The sequence below is a fragment of the Corythoichthys intestinalis genome, chromosome 9, assembly GCF_030265065.1.
Source record: "Corythoichthys intestinalis isolate RoL2023-P3 chromosome 9, ASM3026506v1, whole genome shotgun sequence".
NCBI classification, from domain to species: domain Eukaryota; kingdom Metazoa; phylum Chordata; class Actinopteri; order Syngnathiformes; family Syngnathidae; genus Corythoichthys; species Corythoichthys intestinalis.
In genome coordinates, this window is record NC_080403.1 from 21,732,887 (window position 1) to 21,760,102 (window position 27,216).

Here is a 27,216-nt window from a genome sequence, read left to right on the forward strand (position 1 = left end):
CTAGTTGTATTTATGTACTGACAACTCTTGACATTGTAGTAGGATATTTTTAGATTGTATGATTTAATTGATTCTTGTATATACATAGTGTATATGTAATTTGTACGTACATACATTTTACATGTTTAGATGTGACTCAAGTTCACAATGAGGAAAAGGATTGGTCAGCTAATTTATGAAGATAAGAATGGATTTTAAATATTCATAGACAATGTAAAACTAAACATCACGTTATAAATAAAAGTTCTATGTGTACATGACTAGCTATTATATAAATATACTGTATCACTATGTCCACTAAATTTCTATATATTCTGAGTACACAATGCTGTACAAATCCAATTTGTAATTATTAATATTATCACATTTTTCATCAAAGTATCACAAATTAATCAACACTATGTGAGTGCTTATTAAAATTTGGGGGGAAAAAAACGCTCTCAAATGGTTTTTACTATTAAAAAACGCTGAAAAATATGCAATTTATAACATAATTTATTAGGTAATACAAATAGATATATATATATAATTTATGAACTATAAACATATAAAATGATAATAATAAATAAATAATAAGAGCAATATACATTTATATATTTATGAAAATAATTAATAGGCATTCATATAAAACACTGAAAGCAATCCTTTCATGAAGTGAAAAAGTAGATATGAAACAGTCACTACAGTACAAGTAAGTACAAAACAATAACTAAAGCTTATATATGTTGAAATGAAATACATTGATCCCTCACTTTTTGCAGTTATTGGGGACCAGAACCCCCGTGAGAAGTGAAAAACCGCAAAAAAGGATCGCCCCTATACCAAAAACTAAAAAAATAAAATGACCATCATAAATGATCTTATCAGTATTTGTTTACATGTATTTACACCCAGTGTATACTTTACGTATACTCTACAGTACAGCATTGAAATCTATTTACAGTAATTGCAGTACTTTACGTACAGTACAAGAATATAACACTATCAACACGATTGCTAAATTTCCCAGCTCAATTTATTCACGCCGTAGTGGCTTGCCACAAAAGCATAACTTCTGCCCTCTTATCAGAATGATGATTAAACGATAAAAATACATAATTTTTTCTTTTTTTGGGGTGATAATGGTCTCTGAGGGGTTTACTTGGGGTGAGTAGAGAGGTAGACAGTTACACTATGTATTAGAGGTGTGCGAAATTTCCGATTCTTAGATTATTCGCGATTCGGCCGTGCAAGATTCGAGAACGATTCACAAACATCCAAATTCCGATTATTGAAATATGTCAAGTAAAGCTGAATTAATACACAGTCAGCCCGGTCGCGGTGCAATGCGGTCTGTTCCTCATTGCGTCCCGACAGTAAACATCATGCTTGCCATTACCCGGGTAATGACATTGCTCAACTCATGGCTCTGGCTTAACTCATGCCGCTAGATAAAAAAACAATAATACCTGACTGCTGCCGTCAGCCGCTAGAAACTACGTCCACATCATGCTACGGTAGGTAATAAATATCATATGTATATAGAACTAGATGCGAAATAACAGACTTGCCGGCGTTAGTAAACAGCCGCCATCTTAAAGCAGGAGACTTCTCTAGAACGCTCTGTTGTAGTGAACCTAATTAACTTTTTTATCTAAAATACTCCTGAATCGGCAGAATCTTGACTCGAATCTATCTTTAAAACAGTTTTAAAACTTTCACGTGTCTAAAGTAGACAGAAGGGAACTTATTGAATAACGGGAGAAATTATAACAACTTTAATGGTTGATTCACAACATTAAATTAATTGAATATAGTTTAAAGCTCCTGATAGAGAATGGGGACTGCAGTATTTTATTGACTGTTTTGAACTGTTAACTTGATACTGAAATAGTCGTTTATTTAAGCCTGAGAGGCTTTTTGTACAATTTTTGTAACTAATGTATGAAACATTGAAAGCAGCTACTAGCTTCGGGGGTTTGTGGGTGTCATCAATAATCGATTTATAATCGAATCGTTGCCTCTGAATCGTAATCGAATCGTTAGGAGCCCAAAGATTCCCACCTCTAGTATGTATGTAAGGAAATCACTTTTTAAATTCTTGAAAGTCATTAAGTCTACGTAAAGATTGTAAGTGTGGAGGCATTGGTGCTGCACATTTTTGTCCATTAGGTGGGGTATGCATCTGAAAGTTGCTTGCAATCCGCCATTAATAAAAAGAATAATTTTAACGCGCACGCGAGTACGGGAGCCCAGTTGTAACTGGCTGTTCTTGTGACTGCGCTACGTCTTTTCCTCAGTCCGAGATTCGGACATATAAATTGGTCTGGCATGCGGTTTGAATAATCATGTGTTTATATGTCTGGATTTAACACATAAATTACCTTAGGGCATCGCGGCACGTTAAAATTCTTCTTATGGTCAATGGTGGATTGCAAGCAACGTTCAGGTGCATACCGCCATGTAAAATACAAGAATGTGCAGCACCCATGCCTCCACCCTTACAATCTTTACATGGACTTAAAAGTCTTTCAAAAATTTAAAAAGTGCCTTCCTTACATACCTAACTGTATACCTCTCCCCCCACCCCAAGTAAACCCTTTAGAGACCATTATCATTACCATTAGAGAGAGAGAGAGACCTGAACACTGCCACTACTCCTTTATAGTCTACTCAATTTTCTATGTTGCTTTCCTGACCCCTTCCATCCTATAGTTTGTCCCTGAATAAAGAAGGCTGCTATCACAGCAGCTGGGAGGAGCAGGTACCAACCTCCACAAAAGCTACATCGACTTCTTGCATGTTCTTTTTAGCCAAGCTAGGTGTGCATAAACCTAGCTGCAAATCTAGCAATTTAACACTTGTATTTATTTATTTATTCCCAAAATATGGTGGGCCACCGCTGGGCTTCTCTTCAATCTGTAATGGAATTTCCAATGGAATGTGATTTATTTTCCTAAATATCAGCAATGTTTTCAACCCTAGTAGTAATGTCATCGGTCATGCATTGCTGAGTGCGTACTGTACATACAGACCTGACTCCATAATGTACACACTATATGTATACAATAGCTGAGTGATGGGATTTCCCTCCGTCTGGGGCAGCACATTCCTCTCATCAGTGTGGTGTGATGTGTGCAAGTTTTTTTTTTTTTTTTTTTTTTTTAGCTACGCTGGGAAGAATGTTGCCTAAAGAAAACATATGTGTTGCATTAAGTGCGCCACATCTGCAGGCCGCGAACTATAACGTGAAATGGCTAACGTTACAGGTAACTATATCCCTGCAGCTGTGCCTCGCGGCTTTACAGTGCAATTGATGGAATAGTAAAAGTGTAACGTTGGTTACTCTAAGCTTAAGAAAATGATTTGTGTACAATTAAGTTAACCTGTAACCAGAATTTTGTAGGAAAGTTTGATAAATTGAAGGGATATGATCAAATTTCATCACATAGAAATCTATAACCATCCATTATAGAAACTCCACTTCATATGTAGTATGTGATGGCTCAGCTTCTTTAGCTCAACAACCTTTTAATATGCACATTATTCCATCACTGTTAATAGGTTGGATTGCATGCTTTTGCTTTTATTCCCTGGCCCATTATCTTCCATGCATGGTATGGGAAAAAAAAAAAAGCTTGGGCATACATCGCTTGTGGGTTTTGCTGCACGGTAATTGCATGGTAATCACTGTGTATTCACAGCAGACCCATAAACACAATCTGTTTATAGCACATATTATATACACAGTAAATGAAACTGCTTATGCTCGTGCTTGGAACAATCCTCACTGAAAAGTAGTATGAATGCAGGTGTGATTGCAAGTCATGTCTTTTTGTATTAAACATACTGTAGTTTTTTGTGGTGGTGTAAGTAAAAGTGAAACTTCACTTCCCATATAATAGGTCAATGATTACATTAATCAAAAATAAGCCAGATGCAGCTAATTTGAAAAGAATGTATGCAATTGCGTTTACAGTCAGTCAGAATGGTAGCTTAGTTACCTTGTGTGTCGTGTAGGCGGCATGGGTGTCGCTCCTCACTCAGAGACAGTGTGAACGTATATGGAGTTGTGTTTCTTTATGGACCCTGTGATTGACTGGCAGACAGCCCAATGTGCCGTTTGCCTTTCTGGGATAAGCATCAGTGACCGAATAACCTGTGCAGACTAGCAGTTAGACTGCCGGCCAAAAGTATTGGCACCCCTGCAATTCTGTCAGATAATGCTCAATTTCCCCCAGAAAATGATTGAAATTACAAATGCTTTGGAAGTAATACCTTCATTTATTTTGATTGCAATGAAAAAACAAAAGAGAATGGAAAAAAAAAAGAATCATCAGTTTACACAAAAATCCAAAAATTGGCTTTCTCAGTGCTTTCTCTCAAACAATTTTCTCGTGCTTTTTGAAGTGTTTTGGGGTCATTATCCTGCTGGAAGACTCATGACCTCTGAGGGAGACCCAGCTTTCTCACACTGGGCCCTACATTATGCTGCAAAATTTGTTGATAGTCTTCAGACTTCATAATGCCAAGCATACGGTCAAGCAGTTCAGTGCCAGAGGCAGCAAAGCAACCCCAAAACATCAGGGAATGTGAATCTTGTTCTTTTCTTTGAAGGCCTCGTTTTTTTCCCTGTAAACACTATGTTGATGCCTTGTCCCAAAAAGCTCTACTTTTGTCTCATCTGATCAGAGACCATTCTTCCAAAATATTTTTGGCTTTCTCAGGAAAGTTTTGGCAAACTCCAGCCTGACTTTTTATGTCTCTGGGTCAGAAATGGGGTGTCCTGGGTATCCTACCATAGAATCCCTTGAGTCTTGAGATTGCCCATGGTTCCTCACAATTTTGCTTCTCAAGTCCTTAGTCAGTTTTTTTGGTCTTCTTTCTTTTCTCTATGCTCAATGTGATATACACAAGGACACAGGACAGAGGTTGAGTCAACTTTAATCCATTTTACTTGGTTGCAAGTGTGATTTAGTTATTGCCACCACCTGTTATGTGCCACAGGTAAGTAACAGGTGCTGTTAATTACACAAATTAGAGAAACATCACATGATTTTTCAAAGGGTGCCAATACTTTTGTCCGGCCCATTTTTGGAGTTTTGTGTAAAATGATAATGATTAGTTTTTTTCCCATTCTCTTTTGTGGTTTTTCATTGCAAGCAAAATAAATGAAGATAATACCACCAAAGCATTTGTAATTGCAATCATTTTCTGGGAGAAATTGAGCATTATCTGACAAGAATTGCAGGGGTGCCAATACTTTTGGCCAGCAGTGTAATAGATGGGTAAGTTGGGGAGCTGGACTTTGTATTTAACTTGATTTGATTTTTATTTGAATTATTGTGTTATTTTGTACATATTGTATATTTTTTGTACATATTCTATATATTTTTTTCATCCATCCATATTATTTCATTATTTTCAACTTTTAGAATACAGTGGTACCTCTACATACGAAGTTAATCCGTTCCAGGACCTTGTTTGTAAGTCGAAATGGTCGTATGTCGAGCAGGATTTTCCCATAGGAATACATTATAATTCGATTAATTCGTTCCACAGCCCAAAAACCTTCACTAAATCCTTAAAAAATACTGCTGGTACTATTACAAATGGCAATTACCCATAGCAAAACAAATAAATTATAAATCAAAATCGGAATAATAATAATAATAATAATAATTCCTGTATTAATGTAACGAATCGGGTTCTAATGTGGCGGATGTTTTTTGCTGACCCTGAACGCACCGCGGGGCTGACGTGCCAGAGACAGACCGGTGAGCTTGAGTTTCACTTTCACTTTGAATGTTTTCTTGAGAACACCGTCAATTGCGGCAGACAGAAGGTGTTTTTGTTTTGAATAAGTTGTGAAAGAAATGATAAAAACTTGGCGAAGTTGGCGATTTCTCTGGAGATGTTACCACAATAAGAATTGTCAGCTTAACTTATAAAGACTGGCGAACGATGGTCGGAGGAGGACCGTGGAGATGTATTGTTGAGCCATTTCACGGATGCCCACCCTACGCTCATATTTTTCTGTCATTTGCATCTTCATTTAGAAGGTAAGCGTCAAATTTTTCCTTGTTTCACCACCTGTACCAACCTTTTCTGAAACCAGTGTTGATTTGTCACACAAGAAAATCCGCCGTGCATTCGTCTGCGGTGCTGCCATTGTCGTCGTATTTCGAGCATGTCGTCGGATGTAGAAACAAATGGCGAGTCAAATTTTACGTCGGATGTCGAAAAGTTCGTGTGTCGAAGCGATCGTATGTAGAGGTACCACTGTATTGTGTTTTTATTTAAATACTCTTTTCAGCTTACAGATGACAGTTTTAATGTTGTTTTAACGTTTTATTTTGTCAGATAAACTTTTTAGTTTTTATTTGAAATTTTATTCAGATTTTTGTTTAATGTATTATTTATTGCTATGAGATATAACACAATAGCAATAAATAATACATTGAATAAAAATTTATATTCTTATTTATATTCTTATTTATTTTTCCTTTGCTTACTGTTTTTGCTGATCAGACCTCACCTCCTAAGTGCTAACCACAGAAGCTCCTACGTCAGATTTTAACATACCACTAGTATTATTCTTTACATTTCGGTTTTTCCCTTCAGGTGTCGCCACAGCAAATCAGTTGGCTCCATCTAACCCTGTCCTCTGCATCCGCTTTAAAACTACAGAAAGAGCACAAGTACCCTGCAGTTTTAATAATATTCTGCACAGTTCCCAAAAAAGCGCACAGCAAGAGTTTCCAATACTTTATTTTTAGCTAGGTTATGTGAGCCAAATAGTATTGGTCTACTATCTACTCATAAGTTGGCATCAATTCCTAACTTCGAATTAGAGACTAGCAATTGTTGTGGAATAATTCTTGGTTGATGAAAAATGGGATACTAAAAGGTTTTTATTTGTATTCTTTGTCTTTCAGAGCAGATACGTTGGTGCAGATCGAGGTGTGAGGCTCTACAGTTCTCTGCCCATGCGCTCCAACCCTGACGGCAAGAGACTGCCATCTCCTGGAGTAGGTTTGGCTGAAAATACTGCATTTTGTCATTATAGTATGAGTTTAGACACAATGTATATGTGCAGCACAGTCTATCCGTGTAACTGTGCTCTTGAGTCTTAACACGGACCAAAAATGAGTTCTAGTTCTGCGATTTTTTTCTTCCTGACGTGCCACACGAGTGGCAATTTAGACATAAATCTAGGGAAAATAACACTAGAGAGTAATGCTGCACTGATACCATTTTTCGGCTCCAAATACAGACTCTGACAGATGGCTGTCTGGTATTGGCCGATGCTGTACGGGTACTTGGTTTTTTGAAAAAATATGCAACACGGTTGGAAGTCTATTTTCATCTTGGGAACGGCGACAAGTGCTCCATTATTCACTTTGCCGATGGTCTTCATGGGAAGGGCAAGCAGCGGTTGAAAACTGGATCTCGAAAAGTACATATTGCACAGCACTGGCACGTTATTTCGTAGTACTTCCCAATGAACTGATGAATTCATTTTAGTGCTGCATCGGTACTGATATCAGTATTGGTGCAACACAGGGGTCGCGTTAACCGGATATTTTCTGTCGTTGACCGGTTTTTTAAAACAGTGACGGAAAAAACTGAAGTCCGTCCGTCATTTTGACAGGTTGCAATTCACACCCCAGACCACAGGGTGGCGAGTTAGCATATTAATTAGCTATTGTCTCTCTTAATGCATGACGTCTTTGGCTCTTCTGTCATGCACATCACTTTATATATCTTGGAACCTATTCAAACCATTTTTATAGCTTATTGTATCAAAATGACAGTAATAACAGTTTGTGTAGTAAATTAGATGGAAAGTGGTTCTCAAATAATGTCAAATAAATCGGTAAATTCATGTGGGCTTGTTCGATATTCATTTTCATCCAGTTTAGGGTCCTGGTTTATTTTATATCATTCAACACCAAATGTCATCAAAATAATACATGTAAATTAAAAAGTGAATTACATTGCAAAAATTTCTTACCTCAAGTGATGAAAGCGAAGCTCACCAACTCCGGTGTCCACTACGTCACCAGCTGCCAGTGAAACTTATTTTTCGTAGACAATTCTTGCATACAGCAAAGTCCTTGTTCACCTTACTTCCTTTCTTGTTGGTGTAAAATCTAAAGTGTGTCCCCATGTGTGATTTGTAGCAATATTTTTTCATTTTTTCCTCCACCGTTCCCACGGAGCTTTATTTTTTCAACCCACTTGGAGCTTCCTGTCTTCTTCTCTAGACGACTTGTGGGCACTTTACCCTCACCGCCACTCGCGAGCGCCCCCTAGTGGACCGCCAAGGAATTGCTCAACAAACAGTGAGCAGTTTACAGCATCCATACTCCATTGTATGGCCAATATGTTAAATAAAAGTATCGATACTTGGCGGGAGCATATCGATAACCGATCGGGTTGCAAAATATCACGATATATCGCTGTATCGAGATATTGTCACACTCTTAGCCGCCTGTGTATAGACCCCAATCACATGACGTCACAACTCCGCCCCCCTGACCGGAGCCGCCATATTGTGTGTCAGCTCGTCATGTTTACACATTACCGCTATGTACATGCCTCCTATTACGGTGTGTTTTTCTGCTCGTTAATATTAATAATCAAAATGGTGAAGGCGTGTGTGGCGGTTGGTTGCTGTAACAGAGAAGATAGACGGAGAGACTTGGAAGTTCTACGGTATTCTGAGAGACCCGAAGATGAGAGCGAGATGGACTGCTGTAATTCGACAAGAAATCTGGGCACCAAACGATCACCACAGACTATGTAGTAGTCATTTTATATCTGGTAAGATGCATTTAATATATATTTAGAAGATTTTGGGCTGACAACCACAATTAAGATCATTGTGTGACGTTGGTGATTGGGGTCTATATCGTTGCCTCTTTTTCTTTGGGGGCGGAGTTGATGGCGGTAAGCAGAGTAAAAAGGGAGAAAAATACCACGACTTCCGTGTCTAATTTTTCGCCGCCAAGCAAGCGTTACAATATTAATTAAAAATGAATGAAAACTAAATACTATTGAATATGTCATCATTATCATTTTAAAAATTTAAGTGACGGGTAAAAATAGACTATGACCGGATTTTTATGACCCTGTCAGTCAAAATGACAGACAACGTAAATGTCTAGCGCAACCTCTGGTGCAACACTACTAAAAAATCTAGTTATGATGTACAGGTAGTCCCCAGGTTACGACGTACCCGACTTACGTGATTTTGACTTTACGACACCGAAGTCTCATTTAAAAAAAAACTAAATAATTTTTTTTTTATAATGTTGACGTTTGGTTTGTGATGCATGCTTTTATTTTGACACAAGAAGCGTAGAGCAGGTGGTATTTCCGCACGCGAGTAAGAGCGCATATTCACACGAAGAAGAATGTCTTTGCGCCCACAAAGAAGAGTACACACACAAGGAAGAGCGCATGCGAACACATGAAGAAGCGAGTCACGCAGCCAAGTGAAAGAGAGAGCAAAGATGACATCTGGAAGCCTGCGCACACAATTGTGCTTGTGAAGCATCCACAGAAGCAACACCTGTATATCCAGTAACACCTTTTGTGCTGTTTAGGTTGATTTTTCAATTGTGGTCGAATACTTAGTACGAGTTTATTTGATTGTTTTGGATGATGTTCGGACGCTAACAGATCCATGCTAATCGTTTGAGTAGATTGTTATTGCTTTATCAGCAGCTAGTTATAAACGCAAATTTGAATTGCTGTTTTTGAAGATGAAACTGATTTAATTTCGTTTTTATTTTAGTTTGTACAAGTGTTGATGTCATGAGCAGCTAAATAAAATCAGCAAACCACACGGATGCTTGACCTCGTCATTTCGGCGCTTAGCTCGCTGTCTAGCTAGGAAATAGCTCCAACATCTTGGTGAGGACAGTACAGTGACGTGTAATACAATTTTTTGGGTAGTTATTTTGAGATTTAAGGGGGAACCAAGGGGTACTAAAACTTTAAGGGTTAAAAAGCATACGACACGAGAAAAAAAGTCTTAAATGGCATTATTATGTGAATTAGAATCATATTTTGAGACGATTCGACTATATACAACAATTTAGCAAAGCACAGATGACGAGAAATTAGCTTTTTAATCTGCCAGTTAGCCACGCCTACCATTATAGGGCTTTAGCGTCCCCAACAGGTGGATGACGTCAGCGGTAGACTGGTCTCATCGATTTTACTATTCAGCCCATTGAGGGGGAATTATTCAGAACGAGGAAAACGCGACAAAGAAAGCCGCCAAATGTCATTGTTTCAGTCTCTCTACTCCAATATTTTTACAGGATATTCTTTTTATCCAAGTATTTTTCCCCAATAGCAATATAAATTGCTTGAGAAGGACCAGTCAGCCCGTCGAGGGAGAACTATTCAGAACAAGGAAAACGCGACGAAGAGAGCAGCAAAATGTCATTGTTTCTGTCTCTTTACTTGAATATTTTTACAGGATATTCTTTTTATCCAAGTATTTTTCCCCAATAGCTATATAAATGGCTTGAGAAGGACCAGTCAGCCCGTCGAGGGGGAACTATTCACAATGAGGAAAACGCGACGAAGAGAGCGGCAAAATGTCATTGTTTCTGTCTCTTTACTTCAATATTTTTACAGGATATTCTTTTTATCCAAGTATTTTCCCCAATTGCTAAATAAATGGAATGGTCATGACAAATAACAGTCTTGTGCTGAATGGAATATGAAATAATAAAAATGCATTTATTCAGGACGACATGGCAAAATTACTCCATAATGGTCAAAACTGTCGACTTCACCTTTACTGTCGCACCTCCCGAACTATATTTTATGACACCTAAATCGGACATATGTCATTTCCCTTCCCCGGCTTCGGAGAATGTAAACAAACCAGAAGGCGTGACAGCTAGCCGACATGCTAACCCGAACCGAGTGATTTTTCAAAGTCTTCAAAGCGGAAAATCACACATAACTATCCTGGATTATTTGACATGACGACCCGGTTGTCTATTGTCGTTGCGGATCGGCAAACCGCCCAGCGGAGAGCAATTTACAGTTCGTTCCCTGGAGGAGGGTGGCTGGAGTTGTTGTGCAGCTAACGGGCTGCTGCTAATGACCATTAGGACAGCTTTTTACATGCCTATCAATGATCAAACGTAAGTAGTCCTTCATTTAAAGGAAGTTTGTAGTGTTTACTTTGTAATCGCTGTATTCGTATTTGACATAATACAAAACAAGATGTTTACTCACTTCCTCGTAAGTCCAATGGTCCCACAGTAAATATCCACGGTGAATGGGAACCTTTTGAAACTCCAAAAAGGCGCATACGCCTCTCCCTCATACAGAATGATTTTTCTGCAGCCGTTTGGCTGGCGTGATGCGAAAAATAAACGTATTAATCCGCAAAATCAGCTGAATCATTCGTCCCCATACACAACAGTACGCTGTATAGTAAAGAGGACGTCTTCTACCGTACACGTCACAGCGCCCTCCTCCTCAATGCAAGACCGAAGCCGGAAGTCACTCATTTTCCTGGCGCAGGATTCAAAAAACTAAATAAATATAGCGATCGCCTCCACACACATCCAAGCGGTCCATATTATTCAGGAGCATAAAATACCGCGTGTATTATGAAATAAACATGCTTTTTCGTGTCACAGGCACTTTAAGTCGCCAGTGTAGGAACATAACCTGGGGACTACATGTACTAACAAAAATGTACAGAAAAGTGTCAAAGTAAGTAAGCTGTGAATTTAAATCGTCATTTGTAGATGTCTAATCCATTTGAACTGAACATTTGTTAATTCGCTATCATCATCAATGATAGCCTTTGAGTTAAGAGATATAAGTCTCCTGAAGCCAAATTTGAAGTCTTAAACGTGGTAAATTTTCACCAGCATGAACTTTGCTCATGTCGATGCCTTCGATGGGCCTCCATTGGCCTCCACAAGGCTTCCAATAAAGCAGCTTTTTCGGCTTCTTTTTTGGTTTTTGTGGTGTCTGCCTGCGCGGTAGCTTTGCATAGGTGTGAAGCCCAAAGGCCACCAACTGTTATGTAGTCTATTTACTTCTACACCAGCTGTTTTGAGGGCATCAAAGCATGAAATATTTCATGACGGAGTTTTTCCGAAAGCGATTGTACTGCAGCTCATTGAAGTTTCAGCGATGCTGCGCTTGCAAATACTTTGACTTTGACAAAGTGCTGCAACACTACTTTCCGCTCCAAACACCACCACTCTCTTTAGGACATCTTTTAGTATTGCGTGCAAATCATAATTACAATCTAGCTTGCCTTGCTTTTATGTGACAAAGGAGAGACAGTGGCAGGAACAATAGAGCAAAAAGAGACAATTTAATTTCATCTGGCGTTGCACTCGTTGCAAGTGATTTTTGAATTATCTACCGGGTGCTTCAGGGATCGTGGGAGGCTGTGAGTGCATGAATGCATATTGTTAGTGCCCACCTTTTTTTTTTTTTCTTTTTTTTTTTTAATTACAACAGAAATTGTATTGATGTTTCAAGCCTTACATTATTTATGAAGCCAGAGACTGCTAAGAAAGCATTTCTAAGGAAGCCACCTGCTCCATATCTAAAACGAGTACTGTAGGTCGTTCAACTCGAGAGAGACGCACACAAATTACGATGATGAGTTCCGCGTCAAAGACATTGGTGATGTTTTAAAGATATATATTCACTCACACACGATTCTCAAAGTCAGTCTCAAATCAGAGTACACAAATTTCATGTAAAACGACTTGAATTCAAGTAATTTTATAAATTAAAAATTGACAATTACAAATTTGGAGTTAAGTTCTTTCATTTTAATACCTACGGGATGTTTCCATTTACAGGAGATTTGCCAACAAATTCAAACAGCTACAATGTTGATAAAAAAATGTGACCAAATGACCAAGCGAATCCAACTCAAACAACTTCAACTTTTCTGAGAATGACTAAAAAAATAACATTGGTAAACCTCAACCACAAGAGACAGAATGTGGAAAAAAAACAGAAAATCAAATTGTTTGATTTTTAAAGAATTTATTTGCAAATATTGGTGGAAAATAAGTATTTGGTCTATCCCAAAAGTTCATCAATACTTTGTTATGTACCCTTTGTTGGGAATAACAGAGGCTAAACGTTTTCTGTAGCTCTTCACAAGCTTTTCACACACTGTTGCTGGTATTTTGGCCCATTCCTCCATGCAGATCTCCTCTAGAGCAGTGATGTTTTGGGGCTGTCGTTGGGCAACACGGACTTTCAACTCCCTCCTCACCCCGTGGCGTCAAAATGATAACAAGAACGGGGAGCAAAAATCCCAGAACCACACAGGGGGACCTAGTGAATGACCTACAGAGAGCTGGGACCACATTAACAAAGGCTAGTATCAGTAACACAATGCGCCGCCAGGGACTCAAATCCTGCACTGCCAGATGTGTCTCCGTGCTGAAGAAAGTACACGTCCAGGCCCGTCTGCGGTTCGCTAGAGAGCATTTGGATGATCCAGAAGAGGACTGGGAGAATGTGTTATGGTCAGACGAAACCAAAATGGAACTTTTTGGTAGAAATACAGGTTCTCTTGCTTGGAGGAAAAAGAATACTGAATTGCACCATACCCACTGTGAGGCATGGGGGTGGAAACATCATGCTTTGGGGCTGTTTTTTCTGCAAAGGGACCAGGACGACTGATCTGTGTAAATGAAAGAATGAATGGGGCCACGTATCGAGAGATTTTGAGTGAAAATCTCCTTCCATCACCGAGGGCATTGAAGATGAGACGTGGCTGGGTCTTTCAGCATGACAATGATCCCAAACACACAGCCAGGGCAACAAAGGGGTGGCTTCGTAAGAAGCATTTTAAGGTCCTGGAGTGGCCTAGCCAGTCTCCAGGTCTCAACCCCATAGAAAATCTGCAGAGGGAGTTGAAAGTCTGTGTTGCCCAACGACAGCCCCAAAACATCACTGCTCTAGAGGAGATCTGCATGGAGGAATGGGCCAAAATACCAGCAACAGTGTGTGAAAAGCTTGTGAAGAGTTACAGAAAACGTTTGGCCTCCGTTATTGCCAACAAAGGGTACATAACAAAGAAATTGAAATGAACTTTTGGTATTGACCAAATACTTATTTTCCACCATGGTTTTCAAATAAATTATTTAAAAATCAAACAATGTGATTTTCTGTTGTTTTTTTTTTCCACATTCTGTCTCTCATGGTTGAGGTTTAACCATGTTGACAATTACAGGCCTCTCTAATATTTTCGAGTGGGAGAACTTGCACAATTAGCGGTTGACTAAATACTTATTTGCCCCACTGTATATTAAGATCCGAATGCATTGATTCACAAGATTGTACGAGATTTAGCTTGACGTTTTTGGACCAAAAATATATTTTAAGACAGGACTGTTTTGAGATACGATTATATATTTGTAATCCGAAAAACCTGGGAGTCAGCCAGCCTGACAGAATGTCTCATGTTTTTGACACAGGAGGTGCTAGGGTTCGTCCGTTATGGCCCGTCCCCTAGTGAAGTGTCAGCTTGTATGCAGCAATGCAAAGCACTTAACATGCAGAAAGAAAAGCAGACATTTTCCATTGCAGTGTCAAGGTGCACTATGTTGCTGCACCTACTGCCCCCTCTCTCCCCTCTCCCTGTCTTCCCTCTCTTCCTTCCCTTTTCATAATCCCCTCATCTTGATCTGTGTCCACAACCACTAGTTATAACACTAGTCACCACCAGTTCCGTTAAATGTAGGCTCAGCATTTCCGCCGCAGCCGCCTACTCTGTTTCGAAAACCTCCATCTCCAACACCTCCTCATTTCCTGTCAAGGTGCGCGATACCAACCCTCCCCCACGGACTGCAGACAACTTGACCTCGATGCTTCCTCATGAGAACATACTTAAGGAAATTGAATTTGTGTTAAATATAGTGGAGTCCTCACAGCTGAGAAGATCCGTTATTTTATTTCAAACTTTGAGAGTCCAAAACACAATTTTAATCATCATAAAATTGTATTACAGTACAGTTTGATACTTTTATTCACTTGAGTCATGATAATATTCACTTTAATGATGATTCAAGCTATTCTAATTAGAATAAAATTGCTTTCAATAACAGAACGAGTCACTCCACTTAGATAATGGTAGGATTTGGTATTCCAAATATGATTCACCATGCATTGCTTCAATTGTAATGCGATTCAACTATATTCCAATTGCAAAATGAATTCAAGATTTGCTTTAATTATCATTATGTTTAACTTAAAGTAAGAAGAAGGAATATATTTCCAATATGGTATAATACACTTCTGTGAAAATCACGGTAAAATTCCTTTCGAAATTACAATACAACACAATCAAATTACAATGGGTCCATATAGGTGCACACATAATCTGTTCCTGGGCATCTCTTGAACTTAATTGGAAACAACTAGTTGGTCTCCGTTTGTCATCCCAGGTTACAAATTCGATGTCGGGCGATAACTCTTTCTAGTATCCACAATCATTGAACGAAATCTACGTTAAGGGATGTGTTATACAATCTGGATTATAGGAAACAAAATAAGGAATTTAGCTCAGTCATCAAACACAAACTTGGATGTGGAGAAGATAGCAAGTATTAGGAGAGCTCCACCAAGAAATATTTGTTTGTGAAGCTGGTCCAAGACCGAAAACAATTTTCTTTAATTCTAGATGAAAAATTAAAAGGTCATACACATAATGGATGGATGAAAATGCAAGAATTCTGATTCGTTGTGAAAGGTTTCAGCTGAATGGCAGAGTTGGCTTCATCCATGTGACTAAAACTAGAGTGATCCGATAATGAATTTTTAACCGATGAACGATATCCTGATATTGTCCAACTCCAAAAATCTGATAACGATATCAGACCGATACTGATATATGTGGTCGTGGGCTTAACACATTATGGCTAATTGTATCAGACGCCCCATTGGATGCTTTAGTAATGACAAATGTGTAACAAATTCAAGGTTTTCCATATTAACATTCTGTTGAGAAATAAGACAACAAATTCAACTGAAAAAGTGTCTATTTTGCACCACTACGTTTATTGTTGAAATCAAAATAGTGCAAACCTTAGTTTTTTAGATCAAGTGCAAATGCAAAGTGCCAACAACGTGTGTCGGGGTCAGTGTTGTTAATAACGGCGTCACAATATAACGGCGTTACTAACGGCGTTATTTTTTTCAGTAGTGGGTAATCTAATTAATTACTTTTCTCATCTTGGCAACGCCGTTACCGTTACTGAGGACGGAAAGGCATGCGTTACTATGCGTTACTATACTGGTCGAAAAGTCTGAGGGAGACGGACTCACCAAGACGACAGAGCAGAGCAGGAGTGGGGAGAGGCAAGAAAGTTGTGATGCCGAGCAGACGCGATGCTAGGTAGCTCCAATAATACATGTTGTAGCCGATAGCCTACAAACTACGCCCGCATGTTATGGTAGATATGGTAGACATGGTAGATATCACATGTACTGTATATAGATATAACTAGATGCAAAATGACAGACATTGCACTCAATGCGTTAGTAGACAGCCGCCATCTTGAAGCAGTATACTTTTTAGGACGGCTCTGTTGTAGAGAACCTTCCTAGCGAACCTAAGTAACTTTTTATATAAAATACTTCTAAATCGGCAAAATCTTGGCTTGACTCTATCTTTAAATGATGAAACAGTTTTAAAACTTTCATATGTTGAAAGTAGAGAGAAGGGAACTAATGCAATAATGGGAGCAATTCTAACAACTTTTAACAGTTGATCCAGGGTAAAGAGTAAATTAGGGTAAAGAATTGGGCTCGGGCCAAAAACCTTCACAAAAAACTTCGCATAGTGTGGCCAGTGTTTTTTTTTTTTTTTTTTTTTTTTTGAGGGGGGAAAAAAAAAAATTATCACCAATTACTTTGCCAAGTAACTAATTACTCTTACATTCAGGTAATTGAGTTACTAACGCAATTACTTTTTGGGAGAAGTAATTTGTAACTATAATTAATTACTTTTTTTCAGTAAGATTAACAACACTGGTCGGGGTACACAAATTGACAGACGGCGAACAAATCAGGCTCTGGTGAGAAGTCAGACGAAGTAAAGTTGAATTGGCTTTATTGTGGTCATCTTTCTCTATAACTTTTTTGTAAAACGAAAAACAAGCACAAAACAAAGGAAAAATATAACTTGCAAGCAATGCTTGTGTTAGGCACAATCAACGTGGTGATATGGCAAGAACTGCTATGGTACACTGGCTGTGGACGTTAGCTCGTCCATTTAGCTCTCTCTGTTCGCATTGAGCTTACGTCAACATATGATGACGTCAGCAGAAAGTGCTGAACTTTTCAAAAGTATTTAGACCAAAGCGCCAAAAGGGGGTGTCAAAACACCACAAACACAGGTAAGCAATAAGTGGACATGACAGCAGTGCCATATGCATATTGGCCCAAAGCTGATAATGAAAATCCGATGTCGATATTATCCAATATAATTTTGAAATGCTTCTATCAGCCAATATAATGGACTACCCGATAATATTGGACAACTCTAACTAAAACCATATGACCCGAGTGCTTAGTTTCTTTTGCTTCGAAGGTGTGCAGTTCCTCAAGGTTAAATTGACAACTACTTTACCAACAAAGAAGAAAGCTTCCACGTGCTGTTTTTCGTGACTTCCACGTGAGCTTCGATAGCTCCACAAAAGAACCTAGCGCCATATACTGTATGTGTGTTGTCAGATTCAAGGGCTATTAAAATTTGTATAGATTGCGCCCAGGCAATCAATATATTTATACATATCAACAAACTAAATGAAATACAAATCACTCCAATTAGATTGTAATGCAATTCAACCCAGTGACAAGTGATCGATTGATATTATGATTCCTTTCATTTCCAAAACAATTTTCCCTAAAATGATGAAATGTAATCTAGCACAGTTAGGGTTTAATCAGACTTAAACTAAGTATGATACAATACCATTCAACTAAGACTTGAGTCACTCAATTTATGATACAAATCACCTCAATTACGAAAAAGTCTCAAATTACAGTACAGAAGAATGGGATGTACTCCAGTTACCTTACAGTGCGATTCACTCCAACTGTAATACGATAGGATTCACTGCAGCGACGATATGATTCACTTCATTTACAATGTGATTCACTTAATTTACATAACCAATCACTTATTTAAAAATATTATTCACTTAACTTATGAAAGCTGTCATCTTGGAAAACAACATCTTGCAAGGGTTTACTGTTTATACTTTGGATTTAAAATGTTGTTGCTGTTTGGGCTTTACACTCATTTGATAGGCAGAGGTAAAAGTTCACAATGTGCTGTGGCGATAAGAAACCAGGCTCGTCTAAGGATTGCTTTTCTTGCATTGAATCCTACATATCCCTCTCTCTCTCGCTCTCTTTCCAAGATGATTTGGAACCTTGCATAGTCAATTATGTTGAGAGAGAGAAAGAGAGAGAGTCAGTTGGGGCACCGTATTCCATATTTTGGTGGGATATTAATATTGCATGAGAGCTGTTCTGTAGCGAATATCTAAGAGAGAGAGCCTATTAAGGAGGTAGGAAAAGTGTGACACACGCACACTGTGAGTACATTTCTACATAGCTCACATAAGCAGGTTGTTTTAATTAGTGCATTTCAGGTTATAATAGGACTTGCCTTACCTGGCCAACCCGTCTTGAGTGATGTACCACTATAATTGTGCTAAGAATGGAGTATTTCAGGCAAGTAACTATAAAAACAAACAAAGCGAAATGAAGACAATCCCCCACTAAAAATAGAAGTCCCTGATATAATTGCGATACGTCAAAGCTGGAAGGATGGAATGACGGGATATTTATTTTCCCTGTGATGCATATGAACACATAGTGGGAGGCATGGATTTGGGGTGCTAAGTGGCATGGTCAGTGATTTACGGCTCATTTCAGATAGATGAAGATTGTCAAAAAGTATGGAATTCTAATTAAACACTCTTCCAAAGTACTAATGCAAAACATTTTGCAACTTCAAGCTATTTAACTACATAAACAAGTCAGCTATATTCGGTATTCCACCATTAAATATTAACTTACTATGTTTTATTAACTACCATCACATTTTATGTATTTGGTCCTGCAATTTGCTTGTTTTTTCAATTCTGGAGTGCACTGTAAATAGCGGAAAACTTTCAGACTAGCTCTGTTTAGGCCATTTTAAACGGACCAGATTACTTTTTCTCAGATAGTCCGCTTTGTTTTGTAGATGTGAACGCACATCGGAACTCTAGTTTGGTCCAAACAAACGAACTCTGGTCCACTCAAGAAGCGTGGGTCTCGGTCACGCCGCGCCCACCTAGCCAATTATCATCGCGTTTGCAAGGGCGTCACCAACCCCTTCCCTCTTAAATCCCTCCCACTCTGCTCTGTCCAGGCAGGAGGCAGCTATTGTTTGACAAAATCAACAATCGACAATTCGTGCTTCATTCAACCAAATTGTAGTAACACACCCCTCCACATCCTCTGTAACGGTAACGGTGTCGCAAAGATGGGAAAAGTAATTCATTAGTTTACTCACTACTGAAAGAAATAACACTGTTAGAAACGCTGTTATATTTGATTATAAACAACACTGGGAATAATGTCAGCATACTATTGTTCTGCCTATATTTTGCTAATCTATGTGGTAGCATGGCAGATCAGTGGTTAGCATGTGTGGCTTAATGTCAAGAGGTTCGAATACGTTGCGGGCCTTGGTCACGTGTATTTTTCGGATTAATTCGTGCCACTTTCAGCCCTTTAGTTAGAATGTTGAATTAGCGTAGTTAACTTTAGCCTGTGCTAATATAGCTTACTGTTTGGTTGCCTGTTCTAACAGATCTTAAAAAAGTTCTTGAATTTCTTTATTCTGATAAGATAATCATTGAATTGGTCATTTTTAAATTGGTTAATGTCTTCAAAACTAATAGCTTGGCCTAATCTTAGATACTTGTGTTACTACACTTCGCTTGTGAATGCAAGCAGACCAGGGTACGCTTATGCTACATTACGTACAACATCACACCACACTTCCTCCGCTCCTAAGAAAGTATTTCCTCCTCTAAATTTGTCCAATCAATGAGTGTGCCTTCCGTCCACGTGATACTACTCGGACAGTTTCCTTGTCGCAGTGTGAATACTGAACCTTTTCAACAAGTCATTTGCAAGTGCTGTTGGGAGGTAGTTCTTCAACCGGACCCTGGTCCTCTTGGTGTAGTGTGAAAGTGCCCTTACATGACAACTACATTTTTTTTTTTTTTTTTTTTTTTCAAATCTCATCGATGAGTAATTGGTCTATCATGGATAAAATAAGAACCAAAACTCTGATTCAACTTTCTGGAACACATATATTCCTAACAGTTTGGACCCGAAACATGGGGTAAACTATGCATCAGTGTCAACAATTTCAACAATATTTGTATATATGAATAGTCATTCAAAATTTCTATTAAAAAATGTATAAAACAGGTCTATTATTGCAAATGACTTAATTTTCAGCACTAGAAGAAGCACCTAAAAGCTTTCAATTTCCTCAAAAGCTGACAATGCGCCTTACACTGTATATGGCTCAATATTGGGTTGATCATGGCATGACATTCCTTTTAGCGCAGCTCTTTTTAGTTGATGCATAAAGCAACATCAATCTCTACTACTACTACTACTACTACTACTACTACTACCACTACTGCACCTTATAATGCAGTGCGCCCTATATACAGTATGAAAACAATTTTGAAATAGGCCATACATTGAAGGTGCGCCTTATATTCCGATGCGCCTTATAGTGCAGAAAACATGGTACTATTTTTTTTTTTTTTTTTTAAATATACATTAAGGTCAACAATTTTAATAGAATTTAGAAAAATGCCCCTAAAGTCAAATATTTATTTTCTCAAATATTACAATTTGTATTCATTCAATTTAATTTGTTGTTGTTGTTGTTGTTTTTTTTAATGTATTAAAAAGTTAAAAAAGAGGCCCAAAAAACTATACCACAAAAAATGACACATTTTAAAATAAAATTTGAATATGTGAATTGTTAGTGATGTCCCGATCCGATCACGTGATCGAAAATCGGGCCGATCGGGCCATTTTTCAGAGGATCAGAATTGGGTGAAAAGGATCTGGTTTTTAATTTAAAAAAAAAAAAAAAAAAAAAAACATTTATGTTTTCTGTTTCATGTCCGTACAGCTTCTCACACTCGCTGTAGTTGTTTTGCTTGGTCGCCAGTGCAGTTGGCCTTTGGTACTTAAAAATAACGATGATTGACAGGTATGTAGCTTTGATCTGGCGAACGAAGGCTCGGTAGGTCTACGATCAAAAGCACAAATGTGTTAATCATCGTTTAGTCAATTTTCATTGTTGAGAGGCTGTTCTCGGCAACGTGAGCGTCAAAGCGTGAGTGATTTAAAGTACGGCGTTAGGTGATGCATTGAAAAATGTGGGTGCGCCTTACTTTGTGCTGGTGCACCTTAAGAAAAAAATTTGGCGCACCAGTGCAACCAATGCAAAAAGTAAGAGCCTTGGCAATATATATCGCAAGGTTAATTTTAATTTTTTAAATTATTACAGAAATACAATTGCATTGCCAAAGATACAAAAACATTTTATACTCACTACTACTTAAAAAGCTGAAGAGGAAATATGGTAAAAAGTCAAGTGCTGTAAGTTTGGAACTATATTTAAAAAAAGAAGAAAAAAATTCTGTATCAGATGGGGGCTCAGATCAGATACCGATCAGTTGACTCGGACTCTAGTTTTTATCTACAAATTTGTTTTCCTGTCATTATTATACAAATGATTTTCGTCTTAAAAAATTTACTCACAGAACATTGAAACAAAAAAAGAAAATAGCTAAAGACTTTGTTTCTTCCTCGGAAAAATGATAAGGATTTTCATGATTTTTTTTTTTTTTTTTTTAAATCATATAACTCTAAAGAAGTCACCAAAAATTGTCATTAATACGCACATGCCTTTCATTTCACTACAAAGATTTGTGCTCAATTACCTTCATAGTAAAAACAATACAATAAGCAAATGTTATTCTTCTCACCACAAACACACTCAAAACCTGCTCCTTAATGCTCTTTCCCTCTCGCACAGCCGTGTTAAGGCCAGCTGGGAAAAAAAACGGAGAACCATGGCCTGAAGTCGACACAGTCAGTTAGCCTCGACCCTCGGGGGGCTACATGCCGGGCCTCTTTACACTGAACAAGTGCCTAGTGACCTCACAGCACCAGCTGGGCCTTTAAGACATATTTAAACGTCCAATTCTCTGTGGCGGTATCATCGGCCATGCTGCAAATAGTGTGTATTAGGCCCTGAAAAAACTGCATGGATGAAGCCAATGAGCATAAAGGATGGAGGGAGGAGGAGAGAGGAACAGTACACACACATACACATTTACACGCATTCCTTGCCATATCAGTGTATTTGGCTCTCTCTGAAATTCAAATGGCAAGAAGCGAGGGGGTGGGGTGTTGAGTTGGGGGGAGAAAAAGAGCCAAAGATGATGAAAAAGGAGAAAGAAACCTCTGGCTTGGAAGGGGAGGGGCCTTCCCCAGCAAAAGAAGAAAAGCCACCATCTATGTATTAGTGCTCTGTAAATATTACATGAGCTCTGCATTCGCTCACTTGTTTGGCATTACTTCCACTGGATGGCTATATTATTTTAGAAACCATGCCTTGTTTATGGAGAGGCATGACCTACTTCCACTCTCTCCCTCTCCGTGTAGTGCTCTATCTTCCTCGCGTCTCCAATCTGTGAAAATCTCGTCCCCGCTGAACAATTACAAGGCAGTGAGACTCAAATGGAGATGTTTGTAGAAAACAACATGTGTATAATTACGCTTTAATGAGCTCTTGTCAAGGCCGGCGTGCGCAATTAGTTTGGTAATAGAATATTCCGGCTGGATGTGAAGCGCGGATGTGATTGAGAGAACGACAAATGTAGCCGGAGTGTTAGAATGTATTCTGTTGACACAAGTAAAAGTACTACAGAACCACATAAAAATAATGTTTTTAAACACCATGTGTGCACAAATATAACAGCCTTGGTATAGTTTCCGTCTGTTCAGGGGGAAAATGTGCTCGATTTTAGGGTCTCCAACTCAGTTGAACTTCCTGGAAATTTGAAATTCAAAATGGATTGGACGTCAATGGCAGCCAATGAGTTAATACTTAGAGATAGAAATATATACATTTTAAAAACCCAGTGTTTTTTTTTTAACTTATTACAATCCTCTGAAAATTATGCGATTGAGCCCGATTTCTGATCATGTGATCAGATGGGGCATAGCCCTAATTCAACCATATTATAAATACACAAAAGCTAGTGAAAATAACGTTACTTGAGTAGTGCGCACACACACACGCAAAAAAAAAAAACGAACAAGCAAAAACATGTTCATTAACATTACTTCAAAGGTAAATTGAATGATGTCCCAGAAATTTGGACATTGAAATGAATGACAAATACCCCAACAGACATTAATTTATTACATCTTAAACACAGCCAAGAAAACGTGCGCCTGCTGGACAATCAATAAAACAGCATTCAGCCTTTTATTCTGACAATCGACAGGAAAATAAAAAGTGACCCCACATTTGTGGAAAGCAGACATGAATAATGGAGCTCCTCGCTGGAATTCCACGCGTGACTGTGACTTATCATTTCAATTTCTCCATCTTGAGCTCACGTGACGACTTGAGCCCACGTTTCATTAAATCCATCCAATCCACTTACATATACCATCATTCCGGCAGCACAATGGGAGCCTTTCAAGGGTGCCCCCCCTTAGAGGATAGCGACAAAGCCCCCCTTTCCAGTGCAGTACACTAATTCAGCGAGAGCCCCCCCACGTCATTTTTTGTTTGAGTGTGTGCGGATTGGAGTGCAATCAAGTCGACATGAAACTAAAGCAAAAAATAAGTAAAGACTCATATTTCTTCTTTTTTTCTTCCGTGCTCAAGGTCTAGCGAAGTAAAATAATTTGTCTTCTGGATGAAAGAGCACAAATATTAAAGAAATGGCATTGGGGGAGTAAATGAGGGCACCTCACATTCAATAAATATGCTTGTTTGTATGCCTCACTGTTTCTTTGCTGCTCTGGAATGGTGAACATTGGTTATGTTACAAATTGACTGGTTAGGGAAGAGAATGAAGGAAGAAATTGAAGTATGGGAGGGCTCCTCGGCTTACTGGACATGCTTTCTAGTACCACACTGACGTTTGTAGAATAATCAGTGTTGTTAATCTTGCTTTAAAAAACTAATTAGTTACAGATACATATTACTTCTCCCAAAAAGTAATTGAATTAGTAACTCAACTACCTTATTGTAAGAGTAATTAGTTACTCAGCAAAGTAACTGACGTTACTTGTCATGTTCTACACGTTATCACATTATACATTGTATAACATCTTTCACATTAATGATGTTTATATTAAAAGATTGAAGAATAAAAACACTTTATACAGTACTGTAGAACATTTCAAACTGTATGTTAGGCCTACTGCACATTAAGCAGAACACTATCCTTAAATATTCCGAAAAGTAACAATATTAAATATTGAAAATAATTCAAATACAAAAACCAATACCCAAAAACGTAAACTTGTGTAAGGACTCATTCATGCCTTTAATGTCAATGAGCGATTTGATATCCAAAGCGCTACTGAGCATGCGCATGGCAACCACACCCCCCGAGGGTTATCACGGACCAAATGTCCGTTGAGTTGGTCTACCTGACTATGACGTCGTTGCTGTTGTTGTTGCTGAGAGTAATATTTTTAAAGTACTGTATATTCATTTTATAGTACCTTTTGACCACTAAGCCTATTAAAAGTGCTAATCATAGTAGAATATTATTTAAAGTAATTTATAAGCCTGCAAAAATATGCTACTTCTAGTAACAGTCTTATTTTAAGCTTGTTGAAATACACTATACCCGGGGTCCTCAATTAGTGGACCGCGGTCCACAACCGGACCAAGGCGCACCTCTCTGCGGACCCAGAGCAGTGGCACTTTCCTCCCAAAAATAAAAAATGCGCTACGATTCTATCGCTGAATTCTGTTTCATTTTTAGGAAATTATCTTCCATGTTCCCACTTCTGTTGTCATCTCTACGATGCGCTGATTGGCTGAGAGAGCGTGTATGGATGCGCTGATTGGCTGAGAGAGCCTGCATGCTGCTAGCTAGAGTCGAGGGACCGCAGCAGTGTGAAACACGAGTCGCACCCGGCACTTTGCAATCCCCAGTAGAAGACCGAATCTTACAAAATGGCATGCTCAAAGTTGGTCAAGAGAAGAAAAGTGGACAACAAAAATCGCCATGCTTAATATGCTTCAAAACAGTTGCTCTGATAGAAAGTGAAAATGGGAAACGGCATTATGTTAAAAATCACAGCTGTTTTTGAAGATAGGTTTCCTCCTAAATTAGAATTGAGAAGGCAAGAAATTAACAGGTTGAAGCAGTCAAGAGTCAAGCAAGGTTATTGTTAAATCTATGACACACCAACAAATTGCACTGCAACGGAGAGCTCACTCCAGGCATGAAAATCTCTCACCTTTCGGCGAAATTCGCCGTTTTGAAGTCAAAAAGGATGACCTACGTGAATCGTGTAGATCCGAGGAGAAAAATTTTAAGGAGGGGGGGGGGGTCGTTTGTAGGCATGTGCCAGTTACCTTCACGGATTACCATGCTATGAAAACGTCGCGGTTACAAAACCACTAACATTTTCCGTCATACAGTAGTACGTATTCGTTATTTTTCATGTGTCGACAATGCAGCCAGAATTGGCTTGGCGCGGCAGCGCTTCCCCTGTTTGATGCTGCGTGTGTCAGGGACGCTATTCCAGCAAACCCAAAAACAAGCACTCCAAACGCAAGGCGTAAATTCTTCAATTTATTGATCCCTCAAATCGTGGTAACTGAAATATACCAAATGAATACATTTAAAACGTTGTACACTCGTATTTTTCCACATGTGAGTAGCTTCAACAGTTTAGCTTCATGAAAAAGTTCGTCAAAAACAAAACACACATTTTCCTTTCAAATTCAATACACAAAGTTACCAAAAACTTACAAAGACGAATGATAGGCAAGGCTTAGCTAGGACAGCAACTTCATTGAAGTTAATCACAGCCGCTGAGAGAGAAACAAGTTTGTATGCGGGGAGGGAAAAAAAAAGAGCGTCAAAGATCGCTAATTGCGACAGATGATCTTGATGATCAAATTCACATTCGCTGGAGGAGGTAAAGTATCACTCCCAATTGTTTTTAGATGAATGCATTTGCCAGCATATTGAATTTAGTGAGTAATGGTTTTCGTTTGCAACCCATCAAAAATTGCTACCTTGCGGTTTTGCGCATGTGCGTAACGTTAAAAATGGCCGCGAATGCGGCGATTCCAAAGTAAACACTACAAACTTTCTTTAAAGAAAGGAATATTTGCTTAAGTTTGATCATGTAAAGACATGTACAAAAGTTCTCAGACACATCCTACCATGTTAGCTGCACACAGTAACTGCACGCCGCGCTCTCACTGTTAACAACTTTGCCGCGTCGTTAAGTATTAATTTACGCCATTTTCGTGTTGCACATGTATGTTTATGATGTATCTAGTTTAGTTAGCACTTTGGATAACATTGAGAGTCCAATTGAATGTAAAAGAGGGGTTTTTCAGCGCCACAAAAGCTTTGGGAGCAAAATTTTATAAGGGAGCAAATTTTGACAGAACACCGTTCGTTGCAGCTTGCGTTGAACACTGCCGGTGTTCTGTCAAAATTTGCTCCCTTATAAAATTTTGCTCCCAAAGCTTTTGTGGCGCTGAAAAACCCCTCTTTTACATTCAATTGGACTCTCAATGTTATCCAAAGTGCTAACTAAACTAGATACATCATAAACATACATGTGCAACACGAAAATGGCGTAAATTAATACTTAACGACGCGGCAAAGTTGTTAACAGTGAGAGCGCGGCGTGCAGTTACTGTGTGCAGCTAACATGGTAGGATGTATCTGAGAACTTTTGTACATGTCCAGTGTTTCCCCTAGGATTTTTTGAAGCTGTGGTGGTGGGGTGCATCGGAGTCGGACAGCCTCACCATGTCGTGCCACAGCGAATTTTTTTTTCTTCATTTTTTCCCCAAGAAGAACCATAACAAAGATATAT

The 27,216-nt window shown here is 38.6% G+C and overlaps 1 protein-coding gene across 3 annotated transcripts in view; it reads left to right on the plus strand.

The window, feature by feature from the left end:
- The window catches only part of LOC130922420 (TOX high mobility group box family member 2), a 255,295-nt gene that overhangs the window by 69,741 nt on the left and 158,338 nt on the right, over nt 1–27,216 (plus strand). For all 3 annotated transcript variants that reach the window (XM_057847182.1, XM_057847181.1, XM_057847183.1), the window contains exon 2: nt 6,918–7,010. In XM_057847182.1, coding sequence (XP_057703165.1) covers nt 6,969–7,010 — 42 coding nt within the window. In that variant the 5' untranslated portion in view covers nt 6,918–6,968. The remainder of the gene's footprint in view (nt 1–6,917; nt 7,011–27,216) is intronic.